Below are 16341 nucleotides of genomic sequence, written 5' to 3'. Positions count from 1 at the left end.
AGCGAACCTTCTAACCTCACTGGGTTCTCGCTAACATGTCAAAGTCTCACCTGTCGCCTTTACAAAGGCTCCCTTTCATCTGAGCCATTTTGAATACCGTGCAATTTCAAGCCTTCCCTCCAGAATGAGTCCAGGACATTCAGGATAGTTCTGCTAGTGGACAGAGCCAGATAGCACATGCGGGCTCTATAGTGACATCTAAAGTCTTAGTGGACTCTGCACTTAAGGAATCTTTTGGATTCCATCCAGTTTTCTTAGGAGACTCCAAAAGACAATCAATGGTGACTGCTTGGCTGCAACACCCTTCTCTCTATTCATCCAGAGCTGACAGTGGTGACGGACATGTCGCTGTTGGGTTGGAAAGATCCTCTGGGAGAGGTGGAGATCATAGGACTCTGGGCCTCAGCAGAGACCTACCTTCACATCAACCTGCTGGAATTGCAGGCCATTCACTTGGCATTGAAAGCCTTCCTGCCATCCATCAGGGGGAGTCTGGTTCAGGTAGTCTTGTACAATGCAACCTCTATGTGGTATTGCAACATGCAGGGTGGAATGGCTTCCTGGGCTCCATGCCAGGAGCCGTACTCCTTTGAAACAAAGTCGAAAGGGCATCTCACTAGTTATGAACCACTTGGCTGGGGGAACAAGCTAATTATGTGACACCTAGTGGATAACGAATGGCAGGTACACCCAGAGGTGATGCATCACATCTTCCAGCATTGGGGAGTGTCCTGGCTTTATTTCTTTGCTGCTGCCAAGAACGCATAGTGTCAACACTTTTGTGTGCTGAAGTTTCCAAGAAAGCTTGCTCCCAGAGACTCAGTCTACCTATACTGGAGCATGGGACTCATTTTTGCCTTCCCAACCCCAAACTTATGCCCCAAGTCCTGAAGAAGATCAGAAATTAACGTGCCAAAGTCATCCTAGTGGCTGTGCATTGGGCCTGGAGAGTGTGGTAGAAGGACCTTCTGGCCATGTGTCTGTTCTCTTATCAGGCTGCCGCTGCAGGATGAGCTTGTCATAGCAGCAGGGCCAGGTCCTGCACTCAGGCCTGCGTGATCTACCACTGTAAGCATGCTAAATGAGCACCGGCGTTTGACTGCTCTCAACCTCCCTCAAAAATAGTGGAGGTCATTCTAGCAGCAGGCGTCATCTAAAAAATCTGTTTACAATGGACATTGGGATACCTTTGTGGCATGGTGGTGTTCCTGCCATACAGTCCTTTTACAAGCACAGTTGTTGGATGTTCATCTTTTTGTGCTGTCTTCAGCCCATCATAGACTTGCTGTGGGCACAGTTAAAGGTTACTTGTGTCACGTTTGGCCTTTTTATGTTTACTGGACCAACTGCCCTTGTTTAGATCACCTGTTGTAATGTGTATCCTTAAAGGTCTGGTCCATGTGTAATACCACGTTGGGACCTTAATTTAATTCTCAGTTTTTCTTTTATGTACCCCCATTTGAGCGAATGCACAGCTGCTCTTTTGTGTCTGCTGACTCTCAAAACAGCCTTTCACATAGCGATAACTTCAGTTCATTGCATGAGTGTGCTACAACTTCTGTTCGTTCATCCTCTGTACACCATCTTCTTTCCAGATTAACTGATACTAATAGCTAGAGCGGCATTTGTGCCAAAGATTGTGATACCTTTTTATATTGGTCACCCTTCCCACATATTTCACTCCACCTCAGCTTCATCCCCTGTATCTTAAAAGAGCCATAAGCTTTTACGTCAATCCCACCAAGGTTCATTGCGTTGACAATTAACTGTCTGGGGGATTCACTGGGGCAAAGGTGGCCTGACCGTGCACAAAAGGACCATATCAAGGTGGATAGTCCTCTGTATAAAGATCTGCTACGGATTGGTTAAGAAACAGCCGCCACAATTTCTGAGGGCTCATTTGACCAAAGCCAAGGCTGCTACCACTGTGTTGGCACACTGACTACCTGTCTTGGAAATCTTTTAGACCATGACGTGACCATCCATTTATACATTCACAAAGCAATACTGCCTTGATAGCCAAGTCTGGTGGGAGGGGCACACCTCTCAAAGTATTAGAAAGCTCAATATACCCCACACTTAACACACGATCCAAGTCTCACACGACTCCTAAATGTCCACCAAGCTTTCCTAATGCTTAGCAGATCAGTCACATGCTGTAGTTTCCACAAATCTGGCACCACAGAAAAATACCTTAACCTGCAGCATCTTAAAACACGTAATAATCCATCATTTACACACATGCACCACCTAAAATTGCACCATGCCTTGACTGATGGAGAATAAAGGATTAATGGAGCATTGGACTGGAGAGGCTTGATTGGGTGGCAGATGTAAATGCAGGTCAGCATAACTTAATAAAATGTGGGGGAAGTGCAAAACACAGAAGCATGTCTGACGAAGAGTACAAGAATGGCCCAATGCAACTACCTTTTTTCTGAATTTACAGAAAATGTTTTACTACTTAAGGAGCCTTTTCTCTACTACATTTTGTGGCAGTCGTTAGGCAGACCTTGTTTACAATATGGATCCAAACTTTTGGAGGATTGCTTCTGATACATTGAGCTTGATTTCTGGGGCTCCAAAACGTATACAGAGGAGATTGTTCCCAGCATTGGTCACACCATTTACAGGGAACACCTAGAGCCATTACTGCTAAGTAAACTGCAGATTGCTTTAAATGGCAAAGTCGAGTTAGCAGTTTAAGAAATGATTTTCCAGACTTTGGTGACAGGTTAGGATCCATGTTTTACCTTGGCACCACCAGGATGGCACACCCAATGCTGCAGTCCCTTGGGGTGACCCTCTATCTTACATGCCCTGGGTACCATATACTGATTACTTGCAAGTTAGCTTAGGCCAATAGGATATAAGCATATCAAACATTCTAATTTTTAAGGTAAGGGAACAGGCACTGACGTCTAGTTAACCAGGCCTCAGTGCACACTCAGAGTCGGAGAAACAGCAGCAGGGGTTCAGAAACTTGAGGGTGACCATACAAAAAAGAGGCATTTCCTTACAGTTATATTTTTAGTCCAGTAGTTGCAAGGTAACAGCATCAGGGTCTGCATTAAATATCCCAGGTGATATATGTGCTGTATTCTTGTGAGAGTGTATAGTGGTACTATAAGTAATTGGCATTTCACTAGTATAAAAGGAATGTGCAAGCAGCATGACCACTGCTGTACAGTATGTGAATAATGCCCAGAATCAAAGTATGTCAGAATAGGTAGTGGTATTTTCTGCAGTCAATAAATACCATTGCCCCTTGCTTTGGAGGCAAAATGGGACTTTATTTGCATTGGCCCTGACTGCAATAAAGTATGTGTGTACCTGAGTTTACCCTCACATTTTTCATTTTGGAAGGTTTGTCCAGGTGCAATGTTTCCTGAAAAACTTAAATTTTCCATCCTTGTACACTTGCTTGTGCAAGGAGTGGAAATGTTCTCCAAATATTGAATCATTGTTGCCTTTAGATTAATTTAGCACCATGGGTAGTGTGAGAGATGCTACAGGATCATTGGCTATTGTGTTCTTTGGGAAAGTTTTTGGCATGCTGCTCATTGTTGATGTTCACTTTAGGTGTCTGTTCTTGTGCTGAAGATGCATGATGTGAACTGCTTCATTGAGGCACGAGGCGATGACCTGGCTGTGGCAGTCCAAGCTGCAGAGGTGATGCCAGAGCACCTTGGCAATGTTGGGCTGCAGGACTTCATGCAGAGTAATGAAGGTGAAGGTAATACTGAATTATTGCTGGGATGAAAGGGTAGAGCAGCTGGAGGCCAGGAAGTGGGAGGAACAAAATATGTATGCTTAAACAGTGGCAAGATGTGTTAATTGTAAAAACAAATAGAGAAATAAAAAAAGGATAGAAAGATGTAATTGCAAAATAAATGAAGATAAAATAAGCAACGGGCAGGAGAGATGATGATGTCCGCAGGTTGACAGGAAGTTAAAACCTTAACTTAGAAGTGTCTAATGGATGGACTGATTTTGCTTTTAGTTTCCCATAAGAATGCGCAACTTTTCTGTGAGGTAGGCTGGGTGATCAAGGATGTAGCAAAACATGAAATAGATATGGATGAAAGAAATGGATTTTATTATACATAAATAAAGAAATCTGAATAAATATCACATTAAGCATGAAAAAAACAACAATTAACAAACGCTCATGATCCATAAAACCTGGGTCAGGAAATGTTCAAGTCTGTCCCAAAATCTTTTGGTAATTAGTATGTCAGCTCTGAGAATGTATTAAGCTTCAATAGAAAAGCATCAGATTGTAATACAAAGCAAATTTGAATTGACTCTTTTGTAGATCGGACATTGACTTCTTTAGAAGTATCCCATAGATATGTTTTCCATAAATTTAATTATTTGGGACATTAACACATTATGTGCTCTAAAGTTTTGTCCTTAAAACCACAGAGCCTACAACCTACATGTTCATATCCTTTCTCTTTTTGTTTATGGTTTAATGCCTATGCTGTGTATGCTTGAATTCCTGATAAATAAGTATTAAATATTAATTCTGAATGTTTTTAATTTAATAAAGCACACAGGTTACTTGTGCAGATGTTCCTTATTAGTTTCTTCAAATTAGGTACGCTCATATTAAACAATAAATCCAGAGATGGAAGGTTATATTCCTTTAAGAAATTACTAATATTGTTTAGATTTACATCCAAATTCCTTGCGTGTTTTTGTTCTAGTACGGCAAGCCTTAGGCTTTTTAAGGTTCCTGTAGTAGCACTCTTGCAGGCACAAATATAATTGATGGTGACACCAATGTGGTGTGCTTGCAGTGTGGTGTTGATGACCAAAGATTTAGCAGAGTTCTAATATCTTGTATGTAGAAATGATTGAAGTCAATTATTCTTTTGCTATTAAGAACCAGGAATGCATATAGGAACACTGGAATCTATTTGGTGTTTAAAGCTATAATTGAAGATAGTACTGCTCTTACATCGTATATTTGTGCAAATCTTTTGATTGATTTGGTTATGACTGATCTTTGTTTCCTCCTAAGGATGTGTTCTTTCCATGATAGCCTGTCATCAGTCGTAATTCCTATGTAGTCATAAGTTCTCACTTGGTCTATAGGTTTTCTCCTAAGTTCCATCTCAGTTGTTTCATGCATTTGCCAGAGATCATAATATTGGTTTTAGTTGGGTTGACCCAAAGCCTATTTGCAGTATTAAAGACATGTAGTCTTGAAAGTCAATATTGTAAGCCTAAAGAAGTAAGAGAGAAGATGACTAGGTCATCGGCGTATGCTAAATGTTTGATGGAATGGCTGCCAAGTTTAGGAACCAAGCCTTGCGGATGTTCAGATAACACGATAAATAGTAATAACAGCATTGGGGCCAAAACATGTCTTAACTGCTATATATGTATCCATCTTTGACAGTAGGTTGTTCTTATTTGAAAGCTTTAGTTGCAGCAAAGTATCACTATATAAGGCCACAAAAAGATGTTGAAACGAATAATGAATACCCTGTTTGGATAGCTTAATCCATAGAAAGCTGCAGTCAACCTTATCAAAGGCAGTGCTATAGTCATGTTTTCTTTTTGTTGATGGCGTTGTTAGGAAATAAAGTGAGGGCCACAATTTTGTCTATTATAATTCAACCTTTCCAGAAACCGGTTTGATTAATCGGTAAGACAGATCGGTCTATCGTCCAAGTAGTTAAGTCCCCTAGTAAAAAAACAAAAAATCGCAAAGATTTGCCTGTGGCCTCATGGTGTGCAACAAGACTGTAACGTTTGGGGTGTTTTTGGGGTCCTTTTTTTATGGATTGGCTTCACAAGTGATCCTTTTTCATTATGGAGTAAGATACTCCACAGCTTCCACTCCATTTTCAATACTGCTACCAGAATTCCATTTGGATCACTGTCCTTTACTATGTTGTAAACTTCTTCTCATAAATATTTAGGACCTGATTTAGAGTTTGACAGGTGGGGCTACTCCATCACAAACGTGATATATATACCGTCCGCCATATTATGATTCCATTATAGCCTGTGGAGATTGTAATGCAGCAGATGGGATATCTGTCACTTTTGTGACGAAGTAACCCTACCGCCAAACTCTAAATCAGGCCCTTAATGTATCATTGCAGTAAGAACTACTAATTGATGGAGTGTTCGCCTTCTTGAAAACTGGTTCACCAATATATGTTTTCCATTGTTAATTAGAAATGTTAAAAATCACTGTTCATTTTGATGCATTTTTCCTAAAACCTATCGGTGCCCAAAATTTACTGATGTGTTACACGGTTATAGCCTTTTGTAATTCAAGCCACGTTTTGTCTTCTTAATCTGTTCTGATGCTCTTAATTGTTTTATTGTACTGGTATTTAGATTGTGTTATCAGGTTGTCCGGTGTCTCTATCTAGATATTTTCACCAGATGCCTTAGTGTTTTCAGATATTGTTGTTTTACCATAGTTACCTGTCTGTTATATTTGTCAAGTAGAAAACTATTAGACCTAACAGCATTGCTGTATGATGAACAAGAAGAAATAACCTCAAGAGTAGAATTTCATTTAAGAGATGGTGCATTATTAGTCCACAAACAACAACACTATTCATTATAAGTAGCAGTGAATTTAAGATGGTAATTTTAGGTTTAAATCATTATTCCATTGCATTTTCTGTTTGTTGATGGAAATGGTTTTATTATTGGTAAGTGAACAAAGACCTGATGTTGTTCATGATAACAATTTATTACAGTAAGCTGTGTATTGTGGTCACCCTCTATTCTAAATTTAACTAAACAAATTATGCACAAGTTGAAATGAGCGTAATGTATAAAAGTATAATCTTCCATAGAAGTGAAATTATCAGTTACTAACGTTGTTTTTGCCGGCAAATCATCTTGATAATCCGAATCCCATGTCTGATAAAAGATTACCACAAATAAGTAGCTTTTTTGGTTTTACTCTTATTTGTCATGAGAGGATCAATGTTATATGTAATGTTACTGAGTTGAGTAAGTTATCTAATACACTTGACAAGTAGTTAAGAAGTAACTCATCTTTAAAACATCCTGTTAAAATGACGAAGGTATTAGCACAATCTTCTAGATTTTGTTCTGATTTTTCCAACATAATGCTGTACTAATTCTTCCAACATAATGCTGTATCTGTCTGCTGTTTTGTAAAAGATGGTGGGCGTTAAATATTGATAGTTAGAATTATTTTTTGCCCTTTTGTTTTTAACACAACTGCGAGCAAATCCATTGATACGATCATCAATGCTTCACTTTCATTATCATATTGTTATTTCTTGGAGTTAAAAGGCTTCCATTTGCTCCACCAGTTTTTTTGTTGCAACATTTTCAAAGGTAGTGCCGTTTGTCATATTAAAAAGTGAACATTTCCATAATACCTGTAATAAACCACGTATAGTTGTTTAAATAGTTGGAAAGGACCGCTCCACTGTGTTTCATTTGCCTAGCTATGCCTGCACTGTTCCTTGAGCACATCTGCGGCTCGTCAACATGAGTAAGAGCAACATTCTAGATGTTGCTAGAACTTCGGCTTGGGACCCCTAATTTTTGAATGATTGGGACCTGGAATATCTGTCTGGGCTATGCTTCAGTTAAGGTCAGTGTTACAGTCAAACTTTATTATTATATTGTTATAATTGTTGATAGTTAGTCGGGCCCTTGAAGTGACTGTTATTGGTCAAGAATGGAGTAATTAGGGAGAATTTATCACATACTTCTTTATGCTTCAACACTTTCTAGATACTTTGTTTTTTAATTTAAGACACTATGCTGCCCCATTCAGCTGGGTCTTCTCTCCTTGCCCAAATTCTTGAAGGTAACGGAGCCATGGCCTAACTTGTGCAAGTTTTATACCTGTTCGGATGATCCTCTTCCATAATTGTCACACTGAATAGGTCACTAGAGGCATTCTTCTTCAGTTCTGGAAAATGTCTTGAGAGTTTTAGGATGTTTTGGTGGACAGAAGATTGTGAATGGCTTCTGAAGTATGTACTGGTGTAAAGTCTAACATTGTTGTCATTCTGTTTTTATTGTCAGACCAAATGCCATTGGTGACATTGACCTCCAATCTAGAAGGGAGCGATGCAGTTTTCATCTGATTATCAGCAAATGGATCTAATGTCTTACTTGTGCCAGCAAGAGTTATGTTATCAACAATATTGCTGTCTTATGAAGTGATAAAATCAAATATATCTGCAGGTTTCGGCATCATTGTTTTACCCCTTGTCTGTAAACTATCTGTTATTTTATTAATTAAGGGACCAGTTACTGTTAAATCTGATTTTGGTGAGAACTTGGTGTTTGATGATTGGTTGTTAGGGAATTGGTCATTAGGGTCTGAGTCAGGCAAGCAAAACTCTCATCTATATTTTCAACAATGTTCAATGTATTAAATCCTAATGGATCTTCAAGTTTAGTGCAGCTTTTTCTTTTGCTAATAGAGCCAATTCCGACCATGTGGCTGTAAGTTGAACCAGTTTGTTTGCTGCTACAGATGCACGAGAAAGAGTTTCCTTAATTTCCGAGATGTCTGTTCTCTTACGAGATTTGTTTCAGGTTTGTAGCTTGAGCTGGAATTTCAGCTGTTGCATCTTGGGTCCCTAATGCCAGTTATTTGAATAATGGAAACAATTCAGAATTTGTAGTAACAGTTGCACCAGGAGCTGCTTGGGGTTATCCGTTAAGTAGATTTTTGTTGAGTTTCTGGAGTTTGTCAGCACTTATTAATATACAGATGAAAGCTTTCATTGTATTCTTCAATTGCAGTTGGTTGAATCGAACAGTTTATCTTAGTGTTCACCAACCCAGTAGATGGTGATAAGTTATTAAGGAAACTGGTGGATTCAGATCTCTGTCTAATGAAAGGTTGGTAGTTATTGCCAACTGACAGTTTTTTTTATAGTATTTGTATGTGTAGAAAATTTAGGCTTCAAAAATTTGTCACAAACTGTTAAGATTTTTTAGGATAATAGTAGCAATAAGGCCATGACATTGTCTGTTCACAGTAAGTTAGTATTATTTGACTCAAACCTATTCAAAGTTTTATCTATGGTACTTAATGATTTATAATTTTCTTGTAAGGTTATGAGTTCAGTTTTTATGTTTTTCAGTAAGGACACTTGTTTAGCTAACAGTAAACTGCTTAATTAAGGTGGCTGACATTTTGGTTAAGGTTGAGCTCATAACTCCCATCGCATTTCATACCTGATATATATGTGGGGTAAATAGTTCATCTGTTCTCTTATGGTTCCCTAATTGAAATCTGATTAATTTCACTAAAAGATCTGAGTTGTCGAAAGAGTTAACAGTTTATGATCATCATTATCATCATCACGATTTTCAGCTTCGTGCCTTCCGGACCGTAAATCAAATCACTCTCAGATTACATATTCTGTAAATTTAGGAGGGTGCGCTGTTATATTAACTTAAACAGCTGTGGCAATACAGGGAGTGCAGAATTATTAGGCAAGTTGTATTTTTGAGGATGAATTTTATTATTGAACAACAACCATGTTCTCAATGAACCCAAAAAACTCATTAATATCAAAGCTGAATATTTTTGGAAGTAGTTTTTAGTTTGTTTTTAGTTTTAGCTATGTTAGGGGGATATCTGTGTGTGCAGGTGACTATTACTGTGCATAATTATTAGGCAACTTAACAAAAAAAAAATATATACCCATTTCAATTATTTATTATTACCAGTGAAACCAATATAACATCTCAACATTCACAAATATACATTTCTGACATTCAAAAACAAAACAAAAAGAAATCAGTGACCAATATAGCCACCTTTCTTTGCAAGGACACTCAAAATCCTGCCATCCATGGATTCTGTCAGTGTTTTGATCTGTTCACCATCAACATTGCGTGCAGCAGCAACCACAGCCTCCCAGACACTGTTCAGAGAGGTGTACTGTTTTCCCTCCTTGTAAATCTCACATTTGATGATGGACCACAGGTTCTCAATGGGGTTCAGATCAGGTGAACAAGGAGGCCATGTCATTAGATTTCCTTCTTTTATACCCTTTCTTGCCAGCCACGCTGTGGAGTACTTGGACGCATGTGATGGAGCATTGTCCTGCATGAAAATCATGTTTTTCTTGAAGGATGCAGACTTCTTCCTGTACCACTGCTTGAAGAAGGTGTCTTCCAGGAACTGGCAGTAGGACTGGGAGTTGAGCTTGACTCCATCCTCAACCCGAAAAGGCCCCACAAGCTCATCTTTGATGATACCAGCCCAAACCAGTACTCCACCTCCACCTTGCTGGCGTCTGAGTCGGACTGGAGCTCTCTGCCCTTTACCAATCCAGCCACGGGCCCATCCATCTGGCCCATCAAGACTCACTCTCATTTCATCAGTCCATAAAACCTTTGAAAAATCAGTCTTGAGATATTTATTGGCCCAGTCTTGACGTTTCAGCTTGTGTGTCTTGTTCAGTGGTGGTCGTCTTTCAGCCTTTCTTACCCTGGCCATGTCTCTGAGTATTGCACACCTTGTGCTTTTGGGCACTCCAGTGATGTTGCAGCTCTGAAATATGGCCAAACTGGTGGCAAGTGGCATCGTGGCAGCTGCACGCTTGACTTTTCTCAGTTCATGGGCAGTTATTTTGCGCCTTGGTTTTTCCACACGCTTCTTGCGACCCTGTTGACTATTTTGAATGAAACGCTTGATTGTTCGATGATCACGCTTCAGAAGCTTTGCAATTTTAAGAGTGCTGCATCCCTCTGCAAAGATATCTCACTATTTTTGACTTTTCTGAGCCTGTCAAGTCCTTCTTTTGACCCATTTTGCCAAAGGAAAGGAAGTTGCCTAATAATTATGCACACCTGATATAGGGTGTTGATGTCATTAGACCACACCCCTTCTCATTACAGAGATGCACATCACCTAATATGCTTAATTGGTAGTAGGCTTTCGAGCCTATACAGCTTGGAGTAAGACAACATGCATAAAGAGGATGATGTGGTCAAAATACTCATTTGCCTAATAATTCTGCACTCCCTGTAGTGTTTGAAGAGACACTGGTTGAATTTTGTGCATCAGTTAATTCTGGTTGCAGTAGCTCTTAGTAATGTGGCTGAGTCAAAGCAGTCACATATTAATTGTTATTTAGTTGATTTCGGGATGAATTATGTATTTAAAACTATACTTGTTTCTTTACTGTTGCTGTATATGGGTAACAAGTTCTAATTTTATCGAGTACATTGAGTGTGATAAGTAGGTGAGCTACTTGTGATGGGTAAAGTTACTTGCACCTCATCTGTGTCAGCTCTAGTTACATGCCTTTTATTCTCATCCTTAGTAGACTTAAGTGAGGAGAATGTCCGAAATATTTTCTTGCTCACGGAAATCTGCTGGGCCTTGACCCGTGTTGTCATAAGCGAGTTTTCATCTTGCACTCTAAACCTATTATTAACCAGGGTAGTGGTGAAACTCACTTTCCTGAAGTTGTCCTTACATAATCTTAACAGTTGTTTTGTGATATGGTGAACATTGTGTACTGAATAGTGGATCACACACTGAGTGCACAATACGTGTAAATAGTCGCCCTTGCTTAGCCAGATAGTGGTCCTTTATCCATACATTATGTTTGGATCAACTGAATACATTTTGCAGTGGAATGTCCAATGTTGTGACTAGGTGTGCATCCACCACACTTACGAAGCATCCAGTCCTGTTCAGTCTAATCGCTTGATCAAAGGTCCCCTCGGTACACTGCTATCATGCATGAGACTTACTGGTTGCGCAAGCCTTCACCCACAGCCTGCCAACTACCTGCTCCCTATCTCACCTGTCGGTAGGAAAACCTCTCCCATTTTGCTCTGTTGCCGCCCAGACTAGCCCCCAGCTTATGCCACCACTAGTGCACAGTCACCACCACCTGATTGCAGGACCCCACCTATCCTGAGCTTTCACCTTTTTCTCCACCCTAGTTCCCGTAAGGGCACAGTTGGGCACATTTGCCTGGACCTCCGGTAACCCAGGTGGATTTCTCCACTCTGATTCACCTAGGATCCCGGCTCAGAAAGGGTCCACCCCAGTATCATGATAGCAATGGACCCAGCAGATGGGGGCCGCAAACAATCAACCGGCCTGGGGAGCACCGCATTGCATGACAGGTTAGCACAAGCAGACACACACATGCTATCGTAGATGACGTGCCAACCCTAGGTATAAGTCTTGGCATATCAGTAGTACTGGCACAAGCATAAAGACAGTACTTTGTAGTCCCTGAGCCGGCTATGAAAGTGTAGGGAAAATTTTGAAAACCTAAAAACAATGTAGCCTAAAGATGGGACAAGAATGAAGAGTCAGTGGGGCAAAGTGGCCAGAGGGCAAAGGGGGCTGGTGCTCAGTGGGAACAGAGGACATAATTCATGGATTGGACTAGACAGGGCCATGCAATTAGCCAGTATAAGATAATTTGAACCCTGGAAAGATAAGATTCCATTGGGCCCTCTGTTACCAATTTCGAGTTATCTGCAGAGCTTTGCATGACCCATTCCCAGCCCCGCCCAGGCCACTGCCTGCACTGGAACACATACTTACAACCGTCTTGCCGTGTGCATTGGTAACACTTCAGATTTCTTCACTGACTCTATTGCACCCCCATACAGCTCTTCAGGATGGAGATTGTTGCTGTTCCTGCTACCTCAGATGCACCACACCCCAGGCCTCATTTATCCATCTCGCGTGGTGCTGTCCGAGATTTGAGAACTTTTGGGAGGGTGTATTCTCAACTATTCAGTTGATCACATCATCAGCCCCACTGCACCCGTCTAGTGGGTCTGTTGGGCTATGTACAGGACGTACCACCTGGCGACTGCTGATTAACTGTAATGCTGCTGCTACTGTCCAAGCGGAGGGTGGCTATGCCCTGGAGCCAAAGCTCCGCTGCGACCGTCAGGGCATGGCTACAGGGCGTAACATATTGCCAAGAACCGCTATCACATTACTGGAAATTAATGCCCTTGCACTCCTGCCCAGAGAACATACATGACCCATTCCTCTCATTTCTCAAGCAACAGCAATTCCACCCCTGCCAACACGCCCTCCCACCCTAATCCCCACCAGCATGACTCTGCTCCCGCGGTCCCTCCAATGGATAACATGGAGACTTGAGCGAGACTCCACCTCACCATGACGAGCCTCCCTGTACATTACACTTATGTGCCTGTGACCTCAATCATGCCACACATGATTAGTGTGCTAGATTTCACACTCCTAGCTTCAGTCCCATCACCGCTCCTGCAGGTACACTCCATATTCCTAACTGATGGCCCACTTCAAAGATGATTGATTGTCAGGTGCGTACTGAACAATGATAAATTTATGCTCTTTCCTTACCATGGCAAACCACGTCTTCCCTCCTCTTGTCCATTTCCTCCCTTAGTTATTTGGCTCCCTCCTTCCCTGGATTCTCCCTTCCTCACACTCCCCATACCCTACAGTTGTTATGACTGTTGTATGGTTTATTGCCTCTAATGGAAATAGAGAATACAAAAAAGTAAGATTCCATTGGAAAATCAGGTAGGGCGAGTGGTGGAGGCTTGCCTTTGGGCCAAGAGGGCGAGCTGAAGCAGAGCATTTGAGGATAGACTAGATGCAAACCTATTATGTGGTGACAGCTCAAATTCAGAGAAGGTGATAGACAGACTGTGGGAACAAGAAGCAACAAAATGGGACAAAGTAGCTACCAGGGCAAGAGGAGTTGTGGCAGCTGTGGAGGCAGGGTAAGGTGGTGCAGACAAAGTATAGAGGGGAGGAGGAACTCTTGGAGCAACAGGATGAAGGGCAGCCACGAAGCAAGTAATTAAGTTGTAGTACAAGAGGTGAGGTGTACCCTCCATTGTGCAAGAGGATAAGCAGCAGCCATGGGTTGACTAGGATCAAGGATGGAGCAGTCACAAGCAAGGTTAGGGTAGTCATGCAAATACAAAGGAAGCAGCAGCCATAGGATATGATGGAGCAAAGCAGTTGGGGCAGGGGGGGGGGTGTCAGGTTTACTGGGAAATTAATGGATTAATAGAGTGAGGTTGGAAGGGGCAGAAGAGTGCAAGGTATTAAGAGGTAAGGGAACTATTAGTTAATAAGAGGGTACCAAAACAGCCAGCATGACGCGGGCTGAGGAAGCTGAAAATGAGTGAATGAGAACAGCCGATCAATCAAAACTTTAAGCGCCTCAGCTGATTGCACTGAACTTCTGAGTAGGCATGAGGGTCTGAGCATCCATAGATTAAAGAAGGCACAGGAGGGAGAAGCTATGGCTGGAGAGTTGGTTAAGGGCCTGTGTGGTTAAGAGATAATTTTTGGTGAAGTAATAATTGTGACCGTAGCAGAGAGATAGTAAAGTGTTGCAATTCTGAGAGTTGTATGGACTCGCAGAGAATGTATGATGCATAAAGTGTGTTTTCTGATTGTCCCCTTCTAATGAAGTGCTTCTATTCTATTCAGCAGGGGACACCAGTTCACAGAAATCTTCTCCATCTAGAGATCTTGGTCAGAGAGAGCCTGCAGTTTGCTTGCGATTTGAGGCAGGACCTGGTGCTGCTCGACTGTCCACTCTTGCGGCACTGAATGGATTTCTACACTTTCAGATCAGGCGCTATAGTGCTGAGCTCATGATCTCATCACTCACACACCTGGCTCCATTTCTAGAAGATGAGCTGCCCCCAGATGTAATCCCAATGAAAATAGAGATCGTTGACACCCAGATAACCTTAAAGGTGAGGATGATTTTATAAACCATCTCATCAGTCTTTACATAACTTGTTTGAGGTGGCTTGCCTTAAGGGTTAATTAAGTGTATCAGCACTCGTGTTTTGTGTTTTGTTTGCTGTGTAGGATGATGGTCCACGAATCTATCTCTCCTCTCCTGGGCCCATTCCGGTTACACTGGCAGTAGATCACATATCGGTTGTGCGCAAAGATGATGGTGTCTTCTACATAACAGGTGAGTTAAGAGATAAAAACCCAGAGCCATTCAGAACAGTCCACACACCAGCCATAATCTGTTTAGGCCACACAGAAGCCAACATATGCTCTACATTCAGCACTTCTACACAATTCCCTACAGATCTCTGTCCAGTATTCTGCAGCACATTCTATAGATTTAGGACTGCTTGTGCGTCTAACTTTCTTTCTACCTCTCTTTAGCACAGCTCTCTCTGTTATAGAGGACAGACCTGTATATCACGGTTGATGCCAATTGTATGTCAGCTTGCAACATGTTTTTTGGTTGCTAGTGCCACTGGACGCCTGTTGCAGAAATAACTCCTCCCCTCTACAGTGACAAATGCACCCTATTCAAAATTAAAACTTGTGATGGTTATTTTTTCCCACACATCCTCAGCGCTTGAATATCTTCCAGTTACCACACTGGATCCAGAAAATATTTTCTTCCAGCATTGCAAAGTGAGCTTCTGGAGTTGTAGTTCCACCCACCTAGAATGTAACAAAATTGAATATATATGGTGCAGTCTGGCAAATTATCATTAGTTCTTCATTTCCCACCCTTTACCAACACGTGCCTGGAGGTCTTCTTCGATATTTACCAATAAAATTCCTCCGCAATTGATAGTGACTATGTCAGGTGTCACCTCCTAGGGCCTGAGGTCAAACCTTGTTGGTGATGTCTAAAGATGATGTCATTGTCAGATCTCTACGGCATCTGCATGTAGTAATTGAGGCCCAACTATGACCCCACAGTCTACAACTCCTGCACTTCCATGCACCGAAGGACATACGGTCAAGTTGTTATTTGCAAGGGTGTGTATTGACATCCTTTTTCCCCTCTTTCAGGTAAGTCGCCTGACATGGAGCTGTCTCCAAGAGACCCCCCCCCCCCCCCACCTAAAAAATACCACAGTAAAAGAAAGAAATACCTGTTCTTCCTCGTGGAAGTGGTGCCACTCCTAGGTCTATTCAGATACTTTGCAGTGCCCTAACAAAACACCTGTCTTGTCCTTGTCCACAGACCGCATCCCAGTCCTCCAAAAGAACCTGCAACAGAATTTCCCCCTCCAACTCCCAACCCCTCCTAGGTTACGTCTTTTCAAGGTGTGATGTTTGCTATATTCAAGATTGCCCTTAAGTCCTCTTGGTCCAATGTTTAACAGTTGGCCTGATCCCACAGTTCACTGAGTCTGGCATGCCCTGCCTTGACGCACCTAAAACTCCACCCCCAACAATTTACACCCTCTGAGCTGCACCCGAAGAAGTTATTGGTTCTTAAGATGCTGACCAGTTTACTTTCAGCGCCACTCATAATACAATCTCTAAGACGATCTTCAGGCTTCTCATCCCTTGAAAACAGCACATAAGTT

General features: G+C 41.6%; 1 protein-coding gene across 3 annotated transcripts in view; it reads left to right on the top strand.

The window, feature by feature from the left end:
- The window catches only part of BLTP3A (bridge-like lipid transfer protein family member 3A), a 286049-nt gene that overhangs the window by 226952 nt on the left and 42756 nt on the right, over nt 1–16341 (top strand). The window contains exons 17-19 of one of the 3 annotated variants that reach the window (XM_069238827.1): nt 3583–3730; nt 14471–14742; nt 14861–14969. In XM_069238827.1, the coding sequence (XP_069094928.1) occupies nt 3583–3730; nt 14471–14742; nt 14861–14969 (529 nt within the window). Of the gene's footprint in view, nt 1–3582; nt 3737–14470; nt 14743–14860; nt 14970–16341 lie in introns of all 3 variants that reach the window. The other 2 variants (XM_069238826.1, XM_069238825.1) reach the window with 2 other exon arrangements.

The sequence above is a fragment of the Pleurodeles waltl genome, chromosome 6 (genome assembly GCF_031143425.1).
Source record: "Pleurodeles waltl isolate 20211129_DDA chromosome 6, aPleWal1.hap1.20221129, whole genome shotgun sequence".
NCBI lineage: Eukaryota > Metazoa > Chordata > Amphibia > Caudata > Salamandridae > Pleurodeles > Pleurodeles waltl.
Note: the sequence above shows the minus strand (reverse complement) of the source record. Positions and strands in the feature narration are given on the sequence as shown.